We start from the raw sequence: 21565 nt of genomic DNA on the forward strand, positions 1-21565 counted from the left end.
TTTGGCTTTATTTGCAAACTTTTAGTAGGTTGGCTAGTTATCAGCACACTAATTTTAGGGATGTTTATGTCATAGTTTGTCCATAGTAGTATTTCTTTCTGATTTTTCTCTGTTGAATTTATTAGCTGCTGATAAATACTAAATTTTCCCCGAATTTTAATGCAAAAAATGCCTTTTTAAAATTTTTGAAGTATGTAAGTGGTCATTTTTAAGGCCAGAATTACCTTGATAGATTACAGAATTAGGAAATGTTTCAAAACCTTTGACACTTTCAACAAATTGAAGCTATCGCCATGCATATTTAGTGTGTATGCGTCTATAAAATGGATCTTTTAAAATATGTGTATAAATAGATCTTTGGAGTAGTCTGTAACATAAGTGGCTGAGTCCAGTTTTGTAAAAGCTGTTATAGCTATCTTGAGTAAAGTGTGGCAGTAAATTCAATACATTGTTTGCCATGTAATGCCAAGGTACTCATTCCTTATTGAAATTGAGAACTTGGAGAGGCCTAGAACCATTTCTGTATCCATAGATGTAGAACTAAAGAGTCATTTGTTTTTATTAACTTCAGGAACAATAGCTTAAGTAAGTAGATAAGGTTGATAAGTATCTTTGAACACAAGCATGAATCCCTGCAAACTAGAGTATTAAGTCACTAAGTGTTCACAGTTGATTATATTACAATGGGTTTTGCACTATAACGTCCAGCCCATCTTTAAGCTTAGGCATATTCCTCCTGAGTGAGTGTAATGGCTAGAAAAGGGTTTTTTAGCCTGCTAGAAAATGACCTCGTTTTCTTTATCATGCAGAATCACTTCTTAAGAAAATTGATTTGTATAGGTAGAAAAGGTATTCAAGATTACTTCTTCTCTTTTGCAGGCCACAGTATTACAAAATAGTTGAGGAATGTGTTTCACAGATAGTGCTGCACTGCAGTGGTATGGACCCAGATTTCAAGTACAGACAAAGATTAGACATTGATTTCACTCATCTGATAGGTATGTGATATAACCCTCAATGTCATTTGATTGTGTTTTACTCTCTTCTGTCTAATAGACACTTTTTAAGTGTAGCTCTCTCACTAAACTTCCTCTATTAATATCTGGTAAGTCATTGTGTCTGTGGGGACTCATTTGCTATAATTATTAGTTATGATGATCACGAGAGTTCTGCCTCTGTGATTGGAAATACTAATCTGTTTGTTAAGTTTCAACACTCTTGAATTCAGTTTAAAGTCAATGCCGCACCAAAAACATTATATTAGGGGTGAATGCCTTGCTTTTTAGAAACATGACTCTGAAATCCATTGATTCAATTTATGCTGGTACATTTGTGGTTTTGTAGAAATCACGTGAACAACAGGGTCTAATTAGTAATGCTATGTTATTAGTGTTCAGGTCTGAGAAAGGAAATACAGGTTGGTTTCAGTAACTTAAGACCTTTTAATTCTATTAAAGTAGATCGCTTTATATTTTCATAGAGCTTAGAGCTGGGAAAGAATTTGAGATGATCATGTTCATCTACTTGGATTGTTGTGGAAATGACCTTATATTATCTGAGACTGGTAGCTGGCTACACTTTCTGGAACAATCTCTGATGGATGATGTGAAACCTCTCTTGTGAAATATACTATGCCATATGACCTTATAGTTAAGCAGTTTTATTTATACCTAATCGAAATCACTATTGCTACGATTCAAGCATGAACTCATTTGTCTTTGTCTTTAAAGGTAGGAAACAACAGCTGTTGAATACCAGTTATATGTTATTCTTCACTCCATAGCCCAGGGAAGACTCACAGTAATATTCAAAGATGAATTCCTTGTTATTTATCATGTATTATTCTCATCTGATTGTGAAACTAATGCTCACTTATCATAGGCAATCTGGAGACTTATGTAAGTGACAAAATAAACCACCAATTACACTTTTCAAGCTCAGTACATTTCACCATTACTCACTGTTCAGCTCAGTACGTCTTGTGATCTCCATCTTCATCTCCATCTTCATCTCTCTCTCTCTCTCTCTCTCTCTCTTGCTCTCACTCTATCTCCCACCCTCCTCTATTCCTCTTCTATATATCTATATGCTGATTTTTCATGGAGCATTATATTATTAGAATTTTTCAATATTAACCTTCAAAATGTGACTTTGAATGTCTATATAATATTCCATTTTATAGAATGCCATAATCATCTTGACCAGTCCTTTCTTATTGTACATACAGATTGTTTTCAGGTTTTTATAATTATAAATGAATTTACTGTGAACATTCTTTATATAAATATTTGGCTTCTTCTCAGTATTTCCTTAGGATTGATTCCTCTGAGGGTGTGAACTTTGAAAGGCCAAATGCTTTTCAGAAAGCTTGTGCCAATGTACCCTGCCCCTGCAATTAATGTGAATATTGGCCTCACTGCATATTTTTCCCTAAGCTTAATAAACTCAGTAGCTTATTTCATATTTGTTGAGAGAGTTATAAGGGACTGTTTCCAAATACTTGTATTGGCTTAAAATCTATTGTGGACCATAGTTGGTGCACATACGCTACTGTTGATTTTGGCTAACTGATTCAGTGTTCTATGGATATTTGTTTTGGGTACTGTGTGCCAGGCACTTAGGATTGTGTACCGTTAATCAAGAGCACTGGGGTGGGAAGACATGAAGGAATCAGGTGAGAGAGGGTAGTCAGTATCAAAAACCCATTATGACCTCATCCACGTATCATCTCTGTGATTGTGAACAAATCATTTAACTTCTCTAGGCTTCAGTTTCCTCAACTCTAAATTCAGATAAGTCAAATATATGTGTGGTCCTTAATATTTTATGCTCAGATGTCTTGAGTAGCTGATGAAGGCTATGAACCTTTCATTAGAACACACACACACACACAGATATTAGCTGGTGCTTCAAGAACTTCTAGGAAATCTATGGATGTCTTAAAATAAAGATCATCTGGACTTGAGGAGCATAGAGTCTCTTCTGATTTCACAGGTCTGTGAGTCTAGTACTTTTTTTTTATAAATCAGATCATATCCTGACCTAAATTTCTTCAACGCCTTCCCATTGAAATTTTTATTTTTTTAAACATATTTATTGGAGTGTAATTACTTTACAATGTTTTGTTAGCTTCTGCTGTGTAACAAAGTGAATCAGCTATATGTATACATATATCCCCATATCCTCTCCCTCTTGCGTCTCCCTCCCACCCTCCCTATCCCACCCCTCTAGGTGGTCACAAAACACTGAGCTGGTCTCCCTGTACTGTGCGGCTGCTTCCCACTAGCTATCTATTTTACATATGGTAGTGTATATATGTCCATGCCACTCTCTCACTTTGTCCCAGCTTACCCTTCGCCCTCCCCGTGTCCTCAAGTCCATTCTCTAGTAGGTCTGCGTCTTTATTCCCGTCTTGCCCCTAGGTTCTTCCTGACCATTTTTTTTTTTTTTTTTAGATTCCCTATATATGTGTTAGCATACGGTATTTATTTTTCTCTTTCTGACTTAGTTCACTCTGTATGACAAACTCTAGGTCCATCCACCTCACTACAAATAACTCAGTTTCGTTTCTTTTTATGGCTGAGTAATATCCCATTGTATATATGTGCCACATCTTCTTTATCCATTCATCTGTCGATGGACACTTAGGTTGCTTCCATGTCCTGGCTATTGTAAATAGTGCTGCAATGAACAGTGTGGTACATGACTCTTTTTGAATTATTGTTTTCTCAGGGCATATGCCCAGTAGTGGGATTACTGGGTCATATGGTAGTTTTATTTTTTGTTTTTTAAGGAACCTCCATACTGTTCTCCATAGTGGCTGGATCAATTTACATTCCCACCAACAGTGCAAGAGGGTTCCCTTTTCTCCACACCCTCTCCAGCGTTTATTGTTTGTAGATTTCTTGATGATGGCCATTTTGACTGGTGTGAGGTGATACCTCATTGTAGTTTTGATTTGCATTTCTCTAATGATCATTGATGTTGAGCATCCTTTCATGTGTTTGTTGGCAATCTGTATATCTTCTTTGGAGAAATGTCTATTTAGGTCTTCTGCCCATTTTTGGATTGGGTTGTTTGTTTTTTTGATATTGAGCTGCATGAGCTGCTTGTGTATTTTGGAGATTAATCCTTTGTCAGTTGCTTCGTTTGCAAATACTTTCTCCCATTCTGAGGGTTGTCTTGTGGTCTTTATGGTTTCCTTCGTTGTGCAAAAGCTTTTAAGTTTGATTAGGTCCCATTTGTTTTTATTTCCATTTCTCTAGGAGGTGGGTCAAAAAGGGTCTTACTGTGATTTATGTCATAGAGTGTTCAGCCTATGTTTTCCTCTAAGAGTCTTATAGTGTCTGGCCTTACATTTAGGTCTTTAATCCATTTTGAGTTTATTTTTGTGTATGGTGTTAGGGAGTGTTCTAGTATCATTCTTTTACATGTACCTGTCCAGTTTTCCCAGCACCACTTATTGAAGAGGCTGTCTTTTCTCCATTGTATGTTCTTGCCTCCTTTATCAGCGATAAGGTGATCATATGTGCGTGGGTTTATCTCTGGGCTTTCTATCCTGTTCCATTGAGCTATATTTCTCTTTTTATGCCAATATCATACTGCCTTGATTACTGTAGCTTTGGAGTATAGTCTGAAGTCAGGGAGCCGAATTTCTCCAGCTCCATTTTTATTTCTCAAGATTCCTTAGGCTATTCAGGGTCTTTTGTGTTTCCATAAAAATTGTGAAATTTTTTGTTCTAGTTCTGTGAAAAATGCCATTGGTAGTTTGATAGGGATTGCATTGAATCGCTGGAATGCTTTGGGTAGTAGAGTCATTTTCACAATGTTGATTCTTCCAATCCAAGATCATGGTGTATCTCTCCATCTGTTTGTATTCTCTTTAATTTCTTTCATCAGTGTCTTATAGTTTTCTGCCTACAGGTCTTTTGTCTCCTTAGGTAGGTTTATTCCTAAGTATGTTATTCTTTTTGTTGCAGTGGTAAATGGGAGTGTTTGCTTAATTTCTCTTTCAGATTTTTCATCATTAGTGTATAGGAAAGCAAGAGATTTCTGTGCATTAATTTTGTATCCTGCTACTGTACCAAATTCATTGATTACCTCTAGTAGTTTTCTGGTAGCATCTTTTGGATTCTCTATGTATAGTATCATGTCACTTGCAAACAGTGACAGTTTTACTTCTTCTTTTCCAATTTGGATTCCTTTTACTTCTTTTTCTTCTCTGGTTGCTGTGGCTAAAACTTCCAAAACTATGTTGAATAATAGCAGTGAGTGTGGGCAACCTTGTCTTGTTCCTGATCTTAGAGGAAATGGTTTCAGTTTTTCACCATTGAGAATGATGTTAGCTGTGAGTTTGTCATATATGGCCTTTATTATGTTGAAGTAGGTTCCCTTTATGCCTACTTTCAGGAGAGTTTTTATCATAAATGGGTGTTGAATCTTCTCAAAAGCTTTTTCTTCATCTGTTGAGATTATCATATGCTTTTTATCCAGTTTGTTAATATGGTGTATCACGTTGAATGATTTGTGTATATTGAAGAATCCTTGCATTCCTGGGATAAACCCCACTTGATCATGGTGTATGATCCTTTTAACGTGCCGTTGGATTCTGTTTGCTAGTACTTTGTTGAGGATTATTGCATCTATGTTCATCAGTGATATTGGCCTGTAGTTTTCTTTTTTTGTGACATCTTTGACTGGTTTTGGTATCAGGGTGATGGTGGCCTCGTAGAATGAGTTTGGGAGTGCTCCTCCCTCTGCTATATTTTGGAAGAGTTTGAGAAGGATAGGTGTTAGCTCTTCTCTAAATGTTTGATATAATTCGCCTGTGAAGCCATCTGGTCCTGGGCTTTTGTTTTTTGGAAGATTTTTAATCAGAGTTTCAATTTCAGTGCTTGCGATTGGTCTGTTTATAATTTCTATTTCTTCCTGGTTAAGTATTGGAAGGTTGTGCTTTTCTAAGAATTTGTCCATTTCTTCCAGGTTGTGCATTTTATTCGCATATCATTGCTTGTAGTAATCTCTCATGATCCTTTGTATTTCTGCAGTGTCAGTTGTTACTTCTCCTTTTTCATTTCTAGTTCTGTTGATTTGAGTCTTCTCTCTTTTTTTCTTGATGAGTCTGGCTAATGGTTTTTCACTTTTGTTTATCTTCTCAAAGAACCAGCTTTTAGTTTTATTGATCTTTGCTATTGTTTCCTTCATTTCTTTTTCATTTATTTCTGATCTGATCTTTATGATTTCTTTCCTTCTGCTAACTTTAGAGTTTTTTTGTTCTTCCTTCTCTAACTGCTTTAGGTGTAAGGTTAGGTTGTTTATTTAAGATTTTTCTTTTTTCTTGAGGTAGGCTTGTATTGCTATAAACTTCCCTCTTAGAATAGCTTTTGCTGCATCCCATAGGTTTGGGGTCATCATGTTTTTTTTTTTTTTGAGAAAGCTTCCTTTATTCTTCTTGGCTTTTTCAGACCCAAGACAAGTTCTTGAGGACACACATCAAATGCTGTAGTCCTTCCTTATCTATAGTCGAAACAAAACAAGTTATAAAAAATTTCCTCTTCCATCCTGTACTCTCAATAAAATGCAGAGTACAGACAGAAGGTATCACTGAGATGCGCCATCTCGGGAGAAATTAAAATTGGGACATGAAGTGAGGCCGCGCGCTATCGAGTCGCCGGGTTAGGATTTCGCAGCCAGTGTCCGTGACCAGCAGGGTGTGCTCGAACTGGGCAGACCGTTTCCCATCTCTCGTCACTGCTGTCCAGCCATCCGGCCAGGTTTCATCCTGCCATCCGCCTTCACAAATCATTGGCTCAATTGTAAATACGTGGCCAGGCTTCATCACTCCAACTGCTTTATTTTTGGCATAGTGGGGTACATTGGGGGCCGTATGAAAAAGCTTGTGGATTCCATGCCCACAATAGCTTCGAACAACTGAAAATCCATTTGCTTGGGCATGCTTCTGAATAATGTTTCCCAATTCTCTGTATCGAACACCAGGTTTCACTGCATCAATGGCTTGCATCAGGCACTCATACGTGGTCTGAACCAGTTTCCGAGCTCCCTCATCCACGTCTCCAACAAAAAACGTCTCATTCAGGTCCCCATGATAACCATTGCGATAAAGAGTGATGTCCACATTAACAATATCACCTTCTTGCAAGGGCCGTCTGTCTGGAATTCCATGGCAGATCACTTCATTCACTGAAGTACAACAAGACTTTGGGAAATTATAATAATTCAGGGGAGAAGGATAGCAATTTCTTGCAATGCATGCTAAGTGTACAGCATGATCTATTTCTTCAGTAGTTACACCTGGTTTAATCATCCCAGCAGCAATGTCCAGTACTTCTCTGGCAAGCCTACATACGAGCCGCATCCCTTCTATATCTTCAGATGAGAGTAACTTAATTTGAGAAGTACCTTTAAGAGCCTGCTCAGATTCAGACATTCCTAAAGGGTGATCAGCATAATCTGCTCTTTGAATATAACTTGGCACTGGCCTTGTTGGCATCAGTGGATAATGTGGTCTGAGTTTACCAGTATATCGATAACCTGCCCATGGGTCAGTGTTGATATCACCCTCCACAGTCCAGGGAGACACAGATTCTCGCTTGGCCTTTTCATCTTCTGCGAGCAGAAGTACGAGCCCTGTATGCCCAGCTTGATGCAGGTGGGACACTGGAGCTTGGCCTCACTGCTGCAACCGTCCGTCTCGCACACACGCGTCTCCACGGCCGCTGGCTGGCTGATGGAGGCTGGCTGGCTGATGGAGGAGCACCTCACCCCATCATGTTTTAATTGTCATTTGTTTCAAGGTGTTTTTTGATTTCCTCTTTGATTTCTTCAGTGATCTCTTGGTTATTTAGTAGTGTATTGTTTAGCCTCCATGTGTTTGTATTTTTTATAGTTTTTTTCCTGTAATTGATATTTAGTCTCATAATATTGTGGTCAGAAAAGATAATTGATATGATTTCAATTTTCTTAAATTTACCAACGCTTGACCTGTGACCCAAGGTATGATGTATCTTGGGGAATGTTCCATGAGCACTTGAGAAGAAAGTGTATTCTGTTGTTTTTGGATGGAATGTCCTATAAATATCAATTAAGTCCATGTTGTTTAATGTGTCATTTAAAGTTTGTGTTTCCTTATTTATTTTCATTTTGGATGATCTGTCCATAGGTGAAAGTGGAGTGTAAAGTCCCCTACTATGACTGTGTTACTTTCGATTTCCCCTTTTATGGCTGTTAGCATTTGCCTTATGTATTGAGGTGCTCCTATGTTGGGTGCATAAATATTTACAACTGTTATATCATCTTCTTGGATTGATCCCTTAATCATTATGTAGTGTCTTGCTTGTCTTTTGTAATAGTCTTTATTTTAAAGTCTATTTTGTCTGATATGAGAATTGCTACTCCAGCTTTCTTTTGATTTCCATTTGCATGAAATATCTTTTTCGATCCCCTCACTTTCAGTCTGTATGTGTCCCTAGGTCTGAAGTGGGTCTCTTGTAGACAGCATACGTATGGGTCTTGTTTTTGTATCCATTCAGCCAGTCTGTGTCTTTTGGTTGGAGCATTTAATCCATTAACATTTAAGGTAATTATTGATATGTATGTTACTATTACCATTTTCTTAATTGTTTTGCGTTTGTTATCGTAGGTCTTTTCCTTCTCTTGTGTTTCCTGCCTAGAGAAGTTTCTTTAGCATTTGTTGTAAAGTTGGTTTGGTGGTGTTGAATTCTTTTAACTTTTGCTTGTCTGTAAAGGTGTTACTTTCTCCGTCAAATCTGAATGAGATCCTTGCTGGGTAGAGTAATCTTTCTTGTAGGTTTTTCCCTTTCATCACTTTAAATATGTCCTGCCACTCCCTTCTGGCTTGCAGAGTTTCTGCTGAAAGGTCAGCTCTTAACCTTATGGGGATTCCCTTGTATGTTATTTGTTGGTTTTCCCTTGCTGCTTTTAATATTTTTTCTATGTATTTAATTTTTGATAGTTTGATTAATATGTGTCTTGGCATGTTTCTCCTTCGATTTATCCTGTATGTGACTCTCTGTGCTTCCTGGACATGATTGACTATTTCCTTTCCCATATTAGGGAAGTTTTCAACTATAACCTCTTCAAATATCTTCTCAGTCCCTTTCTTTTTCTCTTCTTCTTCTGGGACTCCTGTAATTTGAATATTGGTGTGCTTAATGTTGTCCCAGAGGTCTCTGAGACTGTCCTCACTTCTTTTCATTCTTTTTTCTTTATTCTGCTTTGCAGTAGTTATTTCCACTGTTTTATCGTCCAGGTCATTTATCCGTTCTTCTGCCTCAGGTATTCTGCTATTGATTCCTTCTAGAGAATTTTTAATTTTATTTATTGTGTTCATCATTGTTTGTTTGGTCTGTAGTTCCTCTAGGTCCTTGTTAAACGTTTCTTTTATTTTCTCCGTTCTATTTCCAAGATTTTGGATCATCTTTACTATCCTTGCTATGAATTCTTTTTCAGGTAGACTGCCTATGTCCCCTTCATTTGTTTGGTCTGGTGGGTTCTTACCTTGCTCCTTCATCTGCTGCGTATCTCTTTGTCTTCTCATTTTGGTTAACTTACTGTGTTTGGGGTCTCCTTTTTTCAGGCTGCAGGTTTGTAGTTCCCCTTGTTCTTGGTGCCTGACCCCAGTGAGTGAGGTTGTTTCAGTGGTTTTTGTAGTTTTCTGGTGGAGGGGACGGTTGCCTGTGTTTTGGTGGTTGGGGCTGGATTTTGTCTTTCTGGGGGCAGGGCCGCATCTCGTGGTGTGTTTTGGGGTGTCTATGATCTTATTATGATTTTAGGGAGTCTCTCTGCTAATGGCTGGGGTTGTGTTCCTGTCTTGCTAGTTATTTGGCATGGTGCTCCAGCACTGGAGCTTGCTGGCCATTGGGTGGAGCTGGGTCTTAGCATTGAGATGGAGATCTTTGGGAGAGCTCTTGCCAGTTGATACTACATTGGGCTGGGACGTCTCTGATGGTCCAGTGTCCTGAACTCTGCTCTCCCACCTCAGAGTCTCCGGCCTGACCTCAGGCCGGAGCACCAAGACCCTGTCAGCGACATGGCTCAGAAGAAAAAAAGAAAGAAAAAATAATAATAATACTAAAAAAAAAGAAGAGAGCAGCCAAACCAATAAAGAAATCCGCCAATGATAAAAAGTGCTAACAGCTAAACTAAGATGAACATAAAAATCAGAAACAAATCGGTCACAACAGCAAACCCCAAGCTCCAATTGCTCGCAAAGTTCACCCCCTCAATTTTGGGAAGGTTCGTTGTCTATTCAGGTATTCCACAGATGCAGGGTATATCAAGTTGATGGTGGGGATTTAATCCGCTGCTCCTGAGGCTGCTGGGCGAAATTTCCCTTTCTCTTCTTTTTTCACACAGCTCCTGAGAAATTTCCCTTTCTCTTCTTTATTCTCAGAGTTCCTAGGGTTCAGCTTTGGTTTTGGCCCTACTTGTTGTGTGTAGGTCGCCCTCAGGCATCTGTTTCCGCCCAGACAGGACGGGGCTAAAGCATCGGCTGATTAGGGGGCTCTTGCTCATTCAGGCCAGGGGGGAGGGAGGGGTACGGTAGTTATAATTGGAATGTGGGGCCAGCCTGTGGTGGCAGAAGCCAGTGTGACATTGCAGGAGCCTGAGGCACACCTTGTGTTCTCCCGGTGAACTTGTCCTGGATCACGGGACCCTGGCAGTGGCATGCTGCACAGGCTCCTGGGGGGCTATGGATAATGACCTGTGCTTGCACACAGGATTCTTGGTGGCTGCAGCAGCAGTGTTAGTGTTTCATGCCCATCTCTGGTGTCTGATCTGATAGCTGCGGCTCACGCCTGTCTCTGGAGCTCGTTTAAGCGGTGCTCTGCCTTCTGTGGGCAGACAGGGAAGGAATCCCCTCTCCTTGTGAAACAGTGGTCTCTTGTCTCTTAGGGAGGTCCAGACTTTTATCCGGACTCCCTCCTAGCTCGCTGTGGTGCACTAGCCCCCTTCAAGCTGTGTTCACGAAGCCAACCCCAGTCCTCTCCCTGGGATCTGACCTCTGAAGCCAGAGCCTCAGCTCCCAGCCCCCACCTGCCCTGGTGGGTGATCAGACAAGCCTCTCAGGCTGGTGAGTGTTTGTCGGCACTGATCCTCTGTGCAGGAATCTCTCCACTTTGCCCTCTGCACCCCTGTTGCTGCCTTCTCCTCTGTGGCTCTGAAGCTTCCCCCCGCCACCCCCCATCTCTGCCAGTGAAGGGGCTTCGTAGTGGGTGGGAACTTTTTCTCATTCACAGCTTCCTCCCAGAGGTGCATGTTCTGTCCCTGTTGTCTGTGTTTTTTTCTTTTTTCATTTGCCCTATCCAGTTGCATGGGGATTTTCTTGCTTTTTGGGAAGTCTGAGGTCTTCTGCCGACATTCAGTAGGTGTTCTGTATGCGTTGTTGCAAATGTAGATGTACTTTTGATGTATTTGTCGGGAGGAAGGTGATCTCCACATCTTACTCCTCAGCCATCTTCAAGGTCCCTCTCCCAATGAAATTTTAATCAAAATGATTACCTACCAGTGCCAGTACTGCACAGATCTGGCCCCCCTTTGATCTCATCATTTCCCAATTTCTTCCTTAGTTACCTTATTCCAGCCACACAGTTCTTTACAGCAAAGAAAAAACTTTATTGCGGTATACGTGACATAAGAAAAATGACCTACATTTAAAGTATAAAATTTGATAAATTTTGATATTTGTGTCTACCTTTAAAACCATCATCACAGTCAAGATAATAAGCATCTCAAGATGGCGGAGTAGAAGGACGTGCTCTCACTCCCTCTTGCAAGAGCACCGGAATCACAACTAACTGCTGAACAATCATCGACAGCAAGACACTGGAACTCACCAAAAGTGATACCCCACATCCAAACACAAAGGAGAAGCCACAATGAGACAGTAGGAGGGGCGCAATCACATTAAAATCAAATCCCATAACTGCTTGGTGGGTGACTCACAAACTGGAGAACACTTATATCGAAGTCCACCCACTGGAGTGAAGGTTCTGAGCCCCACGTTAGGCTTCCCAACCTGGGGGTCCAGCAACGGAAGGAAGAATTCCTAGAGAATCAGACTTTGAAGGCTAGCAGGATTTGATTGCAGGACTTCAACAGGATTGGGGGAAACAGAGACTCCACTCTTGGAGGGCACACACAAAGTAGTGTGTGCATTGGGAGCCAGGGGAAGGAGCAGTGACCCCATAGGAAACTAAACCAGACCTACCTGCTAGTGTTGGAGGCTCTCCTGCAGAGGTGGGGGGTGGCTGTGTCTCACCATGAGGACAAGGACACTGGCAGCAGAAGTTCTAGGAAGTACTCCTTGGTGTGAGCCCTCCCAGAGTCTGCTGTTAGCCCCACCAAAGAGCCCAGGTATGCTCCAGTGTTGGGCCGCCTCAGGCCAAACAACCAACAGCAAGGGAACCCAGCCCCACCCATCAGAAGACAAGCGGATTACAGTTTTACTGAGCTCTGCCCACCAGAGCAACAGTCAGCTCTACCCACCACCAGTCCCTACCATCAGGGAACGTGCACCAGCCCCTTAGATAGCCTCATCCACCAGAGGGCAGAAAGCAGAAGCAAGAAAATCTACAATCCTGCAGCCTGTGGAAAAAGAAGCACATTCACAGAAAGATAGACAAGATGAAAAGGCAGAGGGCTATGTACCAAACGAAGGAACAAGATAAAACCCCAGAAAAACAACTAGATGAAGTTGAGATAGGCAACCTTCCAGAAATATAATTCAGAATAATGATAGTGAAGATGATTCAGGGCCTCAGAAAAAGAATAGAGGCAAAGATCGAGAAGATACAAGAAATGTTTAACAAAGACCTTGAAGAATTAAAGAACAAACAAGCAGAGATGAACAATACAATAACTGAAATGAAAACTACACTAGAAGGAATCAGTAGCAGAATAACGGAGGCAGAAGAACGGATAAGTGACCTGGAAGACAGAATGGTGGAATTCACTGCCACGGAACAGAATAAAGAAAAAAGAATGAAAAGAAATGAAGACAGCCTAAGAGTCCTCTGGGACAACATTAAACGCAGCATCATTCGCATTATAGGGGTCCCAGAAGGAGAAGAGAGAGAGAAAGGACCCAAGAAAATATTTGAAGAGATTATAGTTGAAAACTTCCCTAACAAGGAAAGGAAATAACCACCCAAACCCAGAAAGTGCAGAGAGTCCAGGGCAGGATAAATCCAAGGAGAAACACGCCGAGACACATAGTAATCAAATTGACAAAAATTAAAGACAAGGAAAAATTATTGAAAGCAAAAAGGGAAAAACAACAAATAACATACAAGGGAACTCCCATAAGGTTAACAGCTGATTTCTCAGCAGAAACTCTACAAGCCAGAAGGGAATGGCATGACATATTTAAAGTGATGAAAGGGAAGACCTACAACCAAGATTACTCTAACCGGCAAGGATCTCATTCAGATTCGACGGAGAAATCAAAAGCTTTACAGATAAGCAAAAGCTAAGAGAATTCAGCACCACCAAACCATCTCTACAACAAATGCTAAAGGAACTTCTCTAAGTGGTAAACACAAGAGAAGAAAAGGACCTACAAAAACAAGCCCAAAACAATTAAGAAAATGGTAATAGGAACATACATATCAATAATTACCTTAAATGTTAATGGATTAAATGCTCCAACCAAATGACCCGGGCTCACTGAATGGATACAAAAACAAGACCCATACGTATGCTGTCTATAGGAGACCCATTTCAGACCTAGGGACACATACAGACTGAAAGTGAGGGGATGGAAAAAGATATTCCATGCAAATGGAAATCAAAAGAAAGCTGGAGTAGCAATATTCATATCAGATAAAATAGACTTTAAAATAGAGAATGTTACAAGAAACAAGGAAGGACGCTACATAATGGTCAAGGGATCAATCCATGAAGAAGATATAACAATTATAAATATATATGCACCCAACATAGGAGCACCTCAATGCATAAGGCAACTGCTAACAGCTATAAAAGAGGAAATCAACAGTAACACAATAATAGTAGGGGCCTTTAACACCTCACTTACACCAATGGACAGATCATCCAAACAGAAAATTAATAAGGAAACACAAGTTTTAAATGACACAGTAGACCAGATAGATTTAATTGATATTTATAAGAAATTCCAACCAAAAACAGCAGATTACACTTTCTTCTCAAGTGCGCACGGAACATTTTCCAGGATAGATCACATCTTGGGTCACAAATCAAGCCTCAGTAAATTTAAGAAAATTGAAATCATATCAAGCATCTTTTCTGACCACAATGCTATGAGATTAGAAATCAGTTACAGGGAAAAAAAACGTAAAAAACACAAACACATGGAGGTTAAACAATACGTTACTAAATAACGAAGAGATCACTGAAGAAATCAAAGAGGAATTCAAAAAATACCTAGAGACAAATGGCAACCAAAACACGATGGTCCGAAACCTATGGGATGCAGCAAAAGCAGTTCTGCGAGGGAAGTTTATCGCAATACAAGCCTACCTCAAGAAACAAGTAAACTCTCAAGTAAACAATCTAACCTTACACCTAAAGGAACTAGAGAAAGAAGAACAAACAAAACCCAAAGTTAGTAGAAGGAAAGAAATCATAAAGATCAGAGCAGAAATAAATGAAACAGAGACAAAGAAAACAATAGCAAAGATCAATAAAACTAAAAGCTGGTTCCTTGAGAAGATAAACAAAATTGATAAACTATTAGCCAGACTCATCAAGAAAAAGAGGGAGAGGACTCAAATCAAGAAAATTAGAAATGAAAAAGGGGAAGTTACAACAGACACCGCAGAAATACAAAGCATCCTAAGAGACTACTACAAGGAACTCTATTCCTATAAAATGGACAACCTGGAAGAAATGGACAAATTCTTAGCAAGGTATAACTTTCCAAGACTGAACCAGGAAGAAATAGAAAATATGAACAGACCAATCACAAGTAATGAAATTGAAACTGTGATTAAAAATCTTCCAACAAACAAAAGTCCAGGACTAGATGGCTTCACAGGTGAATTCTATCAAACATTTAGAGAAGAGCTAACACCCATCCTTCTCAAACTCCTCCAAAAATTTGCAGAGGAAGGAACACTTCCAAACTCATTCTATGAGACCAGCATCACCCTGATACCAAAACCAGACAAAAATACTACAAAAAAAGAAAATTACAGACCAATATCACTGATGAATATAGATGCAAAAATCCTCAACAAAATACTAGGAAACAGAATCCAACACCACATTAAAAGGATCATACAGCATGATCAAGTGGGATTTATCCCAGGGATGCAAGGATTCTTCAATACATGCAAATCAATCAATGTGATACACCATATTAACAAATTGAAGAATAAAAACCATATGATCATCTCAATAGATGCAGAAAAAGCTTTTGACAAAATTCAACACCCATTTTTGATAAAAACTCTCCAGAAAGTGGGCATAGAGGGAACCTACCTCAACATAATAAAGGCCATATATGAGAAACCCACAGCTAACATCATTCTCAGTGGTGAAAAACTGAAAGCATTTCCTGTAAGATCAGGAACAAGACAAGGATGTCCACTCTTGCCACTATTATTGACATAGTTTTGGAAGTCCTAGCCATGGTAATCAGAGAAAAAAAGAAATAAAAGGAAAACAAACTGGAAAAGAAGAAGTAAAACAGTCAGTGTTTGCAGATGACCTGATACTGTACATAGAGAATCCTAAAGATGCCACCAGAAAACTACTAGCGCTAATCAATGAATTTGGTAAAGTAGCAGGATACAAAATTAATGCACAGCAATCTCTTGCATTCCTATACACTAATGATGAAAAATCTGAAAGAGAATTTAAGGATACATTCCATTTTACCATTGCAACAAAAAGAATAAAATACCTAGGAATAAACCTACTTAGGGAGACAAAAGACCTGTATGCAGAAAACTATAAGGCACTGATGAAAGAAATTAAAGATGATATCAGCAGATGGAGAGATATACCATGTTCTTGGATTGGAAGAATCAATATTGTGAAAATGACTATACTACCCAAAGCAATCTACAGATTGAATGCAATCCCTATCAAATTACCAATGGCATTTTTTACAGAACTAGAAGAAAAAAATCTTAAAATTTGTATGGAGACACAAAAGACCCCGAATAGCCAAAGCAGTCTTGAGGGAAAAAAACGGAGCTGGAGGAATCAGACTCCCTGACTTCAGACTATACTACAAAGCTACAGTAACCAAGAGATTATGGTGCTGGCACAAAAAGAGAAGTATAGATCAATGGAACAGGATATAAATCACAGAGAAAAACCCACCCACATATGGTTAACTAATCTATGACAAAGGAGGCAAGGATATACAATGGAGAAAACACAGTCTCTTCAATAAGTGGTGCTGGGAAAACTGGACAGCTACATGTAAAAGAATGAAATTAGAACACTCCGTTACACCATACACAGAAATAAACTCAAAATTGATTAGAGACCTAAGTGTAAGAGTGGACACTATAAAACTCTTAGAGGAAAACATAGGAAGAACACTCTTTGACATAAATCACAGCAAGATCTTTTTTGATCCATCTCCTAGAGTAATGGAAATAAAAAGAAAAATAAACAAATGGGACCTAATGAAACTTAAAAGCTTTTGCAAAGCAAACTACAAACAAGATGAAAAGTTAACCCTCAGAATGAGAGAAAATATTTGCAAACAAATCAATGGACAACGGAGTAATGTCCGAGATATATATACAGCACATGCAGCTCAATATTAAAAAAACAAACAACCCAATCAAAAAATGGGCAGAAGACTTAAATACACATTTCTCCAAAGAAGACATACAAATGGCCAAGAAGCACATGAAAAGCTGGTCAACATCACTAATTATTAGAGAAATGCAAATCAAAACTACAATGAGGTGGCACCTCACTCCAGTTAGAATGGGCATCATCAGAAAATCTACAGACAACAAATGCTGGAGAGTGTGTGCAGAAAAGGGAACCCCCTTGCACTGTTGGTGGGAATGTAAATTGATACAGCCACTATGGAGAACAGTATGGAGGTTCCTTAAAAAACTAAAAATAGAATTACCATATGACCCGGCATTCCCACTACTGGGCATATACCCAGAGAAAACCATAATTCAAAAGGACACATGCACCCCAATGTTCACTGAAGCACTATTTACAATAGCCAGGTCATGGAAGCAACCTAAATGCCCATTGACAGACGAATGCATAAAGAAATGTGGTATGTGTATATATACAATGAAATATTACTCGGCCATAAAAAGGAATGAAATTGGGTCATTTGTAGAGACGTGGATGGATCTAGAGACTGTCATACAAAGTGAAGTAAGTCAGAAAGAGAAAAACAAATATATATTAACGCATATATGTGGAACCTAGAAAAATGGTACAGACGAACCGGTTTGTAGGGCAGAAATTGAGACACGGATGTAGAGAACAAACGTATGGACACCAGGTGGGGAAAGTGGCAGGGGGGTGGTGGTGGTGGTGTGATGAATTGGGAGATTGGGATTGACATGTATACACTAATATGTATAAAATGGATAACTGATAAGCACCTGCTGTATAAGAAAATAAATAAAATTTTTTAAAAAGATAATAAGCATCTCTGTCACCCCCTAAAATTTCTGCATTCTCATTTGTAGTCTTCTTCCCATGCCTCCCTCTTCTCCCCATCGTGAGACAATCACTGATCTGCTTTCTCTTGGTATAGACTAGTTTTATTTTCTAAAATTTTATGTAAATGGAAACATACAGCATGTACTTTCTTTGCTGGCTTTTTTCATTCAGCATAATTATTTTGAGGTTCATTTGTGTTGTGGTATTGGCATGTATCATTCGTTTTCATAACAGTACTTTTACGGTATATCAACATAGCACAATCTGTTTATACATTTACTTGTTGATGGACATTTGGATTATTTCTTGGATTTAGCTATTATAAATAAAGCTGCTATGAGCATTCACATACAATTCTGGTTATAGACATATGCTTTCATTTCTTTTAGGTAAATAAATAGGTATAGGATGGCTAGGTATAGGTATACAAAATAGACTGTATATACAGTATTGAGAATATTTCCCAAAAGAGGTTCTTCACTTATTTATATTTTGGAGTGTTTGATTAGACCTGGGAAGTTTGATGTTTGTTTTCTTATTTACGTAATACTATATTCTGCCCCTGTTTAGCAGTTGTTCAAGTGAAATCTTTCTTTAGGAAACCTGAATTAATGAATGTTATTGTATCTTCCCCTGTAGCCTTATTTTAAGGGCCATTTTGAGCCTTAATAATCTTTTTTTTTTAATATGATATTTTAAGATGAGCTTGTTGATTGTTTTTAAAAATTATTTTATTTTTAAAAATTTTTGGCTGTATCGGGTCTTAGTTGTGGCATGCGGGATCTTCGTTGAGGCATGTGGGATCTTTCGTTGTGGCACAGGCTCTTCGTTGTGGCGCAGGCTCTTCGTTGCATCACGTGGGCTTCTCTCGAGTTGTGGCATGCAGGTTTTCTTTTCTCTCGTTGTGGCGTACAGACTCCAGGGTGCATTGGCTCTTTAGTTGTGGCGCGCGGGTTCCAGAGCACGTGGGCTCTGTTGTTTGTGGCACGCGGGCTCTAGCTGAGGCGCAGGAGCTCAGTAGTTGTGGTGCGCGGGCTTAGTTGCCCTGCAGCATGTGGGATCTTAGTTCCCTGACGAGGGATCGGACCCGAGTCCCCTGCTTTGTAAGGCGGATTCTTTACCACTGGACCACCAGGGAAGTCCCTGATCTTTAATAATTTTAAGCATAGCATAGATTCTTTGGCACTTCTCCACCCATAATAAACTACAAAAAATTTTTAAGGAGTTCTATAATTGTTAAAGTCGGTAAATAATGGAATACCTTTAAAATGATGATGATTGAGTCAAATATATTCTTGGATGCTTGGTTTTGTGCCTCAACAATACTATCATTGAATTCAGTTAGTATAGAAAAGAAACCTGGTAGTTTATGTTTTATGTGCAGTATAGGTCAATTTCCCTCGAACAGCAATTGACATAAAAATGATAGTTTACATAGTAGAATTATAGGCTGGTAGCCGTCATTTGCCTAGTGATCCAATGCAATAATTTCTAATCATTTTTCCTCAATCTTAATAGATTCTTGTGTGAACAAGGCAAAAGTTGAAGAAAGTGAACAAAAAGCAGCAGAATTTTCAAAGAAGGTAAGACTTATCAAATACTGGCCGTAATTATGAAATGTAAAATTTAATCACAATACATATTCTACCTTGTTTCCTTATATGAGGGCTTATAAATGTTATTTCAGTTATATAGTTCTTTATGTTTCTGGATTCAGGCACCACCACAGAATATTGATTTCTTTCCCGATAAGATAAGGTTGCTACTGTTCCCTGCTCATCACCTTTAATCCGTTATGGAAGAAGAACACTAACCATATTCTACTAAAGTGATAAATGAAATAAAATTAGGTTGCTGGAAGCATATAGTTTGAAATGGTCAACCAAAACACATTCCCCCATTGCTTTCCTGCAGCTCTCACTTAACAGTAGTTAGCTCCTTGGAGAACTGTGGAGATGTTTAGCTAGTCTTATCTGTTATGTTCTGTAAATCAGTGCTATTGATAGAAACAGAATGATGCAATATTTTCTTTCTCTTTGTCTCTCTCTGCTTAGACTTATCTTCTTTGAATTTTGTAATTACCATTTTTAAAGTGATGCTGCTACTCCATGTATGTAGTCTTGGTGGAATTTGAGGTTCCCCTTTCTTTGTGTAATGCCTTATGTAAATGCCAACTTTATGAATATCTGAATTTTATTTAGATCTCAGATGGTCTTTTCCTTGTTTCATGAAAGCATAGCTACAATTTTATGAGCTTCTACCAAAAGTGGCATTGTTTGGTTTTAGACCCTATAAAGCATTAGTATAGTATTTCTCTCCTGTTGGTGGAAGGGGAAGGATTGAAGCTCAAGTCTAAAAGCTCTACAGTTTTGAGTCTTTTGACAGCAAGATAAAGTGCTTACATATTGCTGTCTCTTCAAAGTTATGACTTACCTTGGAGATTAGATAATCACTTTTGCTATCACTCTAGAAATTACAGAGTATTACTGAAGTTACTTCAGGGCATCTGAAGAAATGTTTTTGCTCTTTCTGTTACTAGAATAGATTTTAAGAGCTTGAGCATAAAATGTTTGTGTGAAGCCGTCATTTTTATTGGTGAAGGAAACTGTACCCTTTTCGATTAGTAGACCTTTATATTTCTAATGTTCTTGTTTTAAGTAGCACATTTGAAATTCCCTTTGAAAATCTTAGGATCTCTTTTTCTCTGGCACTGTGATTCGCTACCACAAGACTGGAGCAAATTGTGATGATCTATCTGGTAAAAATTTCTGTAAGCATCTATTATTGGAAAAGGAGTCCTGAAATAATAAAAAAGAAATTTCAGTGTTTGATGCTTTATTCTCCTCGCCAACATTTAGAATGAAAACATGTATGGTCTCCCAGTGGTTATCTGTGTGCCTTCTCTTATTCTGGGTGATTTTAAGAGGCAGTATAAAGTAGTAAAAAAAAAAGAAAGAAAAAGAAAAATGAGGGGGGGCAGCTAGAATGAGAAGCACTAGTTGTAAGATCTGATCTCAGTGTTTCTGCTAATTAGCTGTGACTTTAAGCCACTTACTGTCCTTGGATCTTAATTTTTTCATCCTTAAAAGGAGAGAATAACGTTAGTGGACTTGTAAGAAGTCTTCCAGCTCACATATCTCAGGCTTCTCTGATTCCTACTCTATGGGTTTACAGATTAAGATCGTTTTAAATTACAAGCAGAAGCCTTGTGTGCCTCTCCACAAGTGTACTAATAAACCATTTGTAGAGCAAAATTGTAGTGTGCTTGTGTGGACAGCATGCTTGAGAAGCACACAGGAGAAGATAACTCTGGCAAGGAGGCTGGGAGTATAGAATCAGATCAATTTTTTTTTTTAATATTTATTTATTTATTTGGTTGCTCTGGGTCTTAGTTGCAGTAGGTGGGCTCCTTAGTTGTGGCAGGGGGGCTTCTTTGTTGCGGCAGGCAGGTTCCTTAATTGCGGCTCATGGCCTCCTTATTTGTGGCATGCGAACTCTTAGTTGAGACATGCATGTGGGATCTAGTTACCTGACCAGGGATCGAACCCAGGCCCCCTGCATTGGGAGCACGAGGTCTTAACCACTGCGCCACCAGGGAAGTCCCAGAATCAGATCAATCCTAACATGGATACTAGTGAAGTCAAAAAAGCTCCATCTTCTCAGTGACCTAGGAAACAAGGTCATTTGCTGATACTGAAGAATCAGGGTAAGTTTCAAATGTAAAGAGATTAGAAACGATTTGAACCAACCTCTGTGGGACATTTTCCCAGGACTCAAGTAGAGATGAATAAAAGAATTAATTAAGTAGTATTGTAGGTTTGACTCAAACACTATTATCCACTTTGCTCACCCACTCTTTCTTCAGACTGGATCTGAATGGCAT

The 21565-nt window shown here is 38.9% G+C and overlaps 2 protein-coding genes across 5 annotated transcripts in view; one reads left to right on the forward strand and one right to left on the reverse strand.

The window, feature by feature from the left end:
* The window catches only part of DIAPH2 (diaphanous related formin 2), an 878028-nt gene that overhangs the window by 270756 nt on the left and 585707 nt on the right, over window positions 1-21565 (forward strand). For all 4 annotated transcript variants that reach the window (XM_061179189.1, XM_061179191.1, XM_061179192.1 and 1 more), the window contains 2 exons: window positions 880-998; window positions 19201-19265. In XM_061179189.1, the coding sequence (XP_061035172.1) occupies window positions 880-998; window positions 19201-19265 (184 nt within the window). The remainder of the gene's footprint in view (window positions 1-879; window positions 999-19200; window positions 19266-21565) is intronic.
* On the reverse strand, window positions 6477-11497 carry LOC133082636 (methionine aminopeptidase 1-like). The gene is given in 3 exon segments (XM_061179307.1): window positions 6477-7626; window positions 7629-7762; window positions 11487-11497. Coding segments are annotated over 3 exon segments (1143 nt in total). The 3' UTR covers window positions 6477-6628.

Source organism: Eubalaena glacialis, chromosome X (assembly GCF_028564815.1).
Source record: "Eubalaena glacialis isolate mEubGla1 chromosome X, mEubGla1.1.hap2.+ XY, whole genome shotgun sequence".
NCBI classification, from domain to species: Eukaryota; Metazoa; Chordata; class Mammalia; order Artiodactyla; family Balaenidae; genus Eubalaena; species Eubalaena glacialis.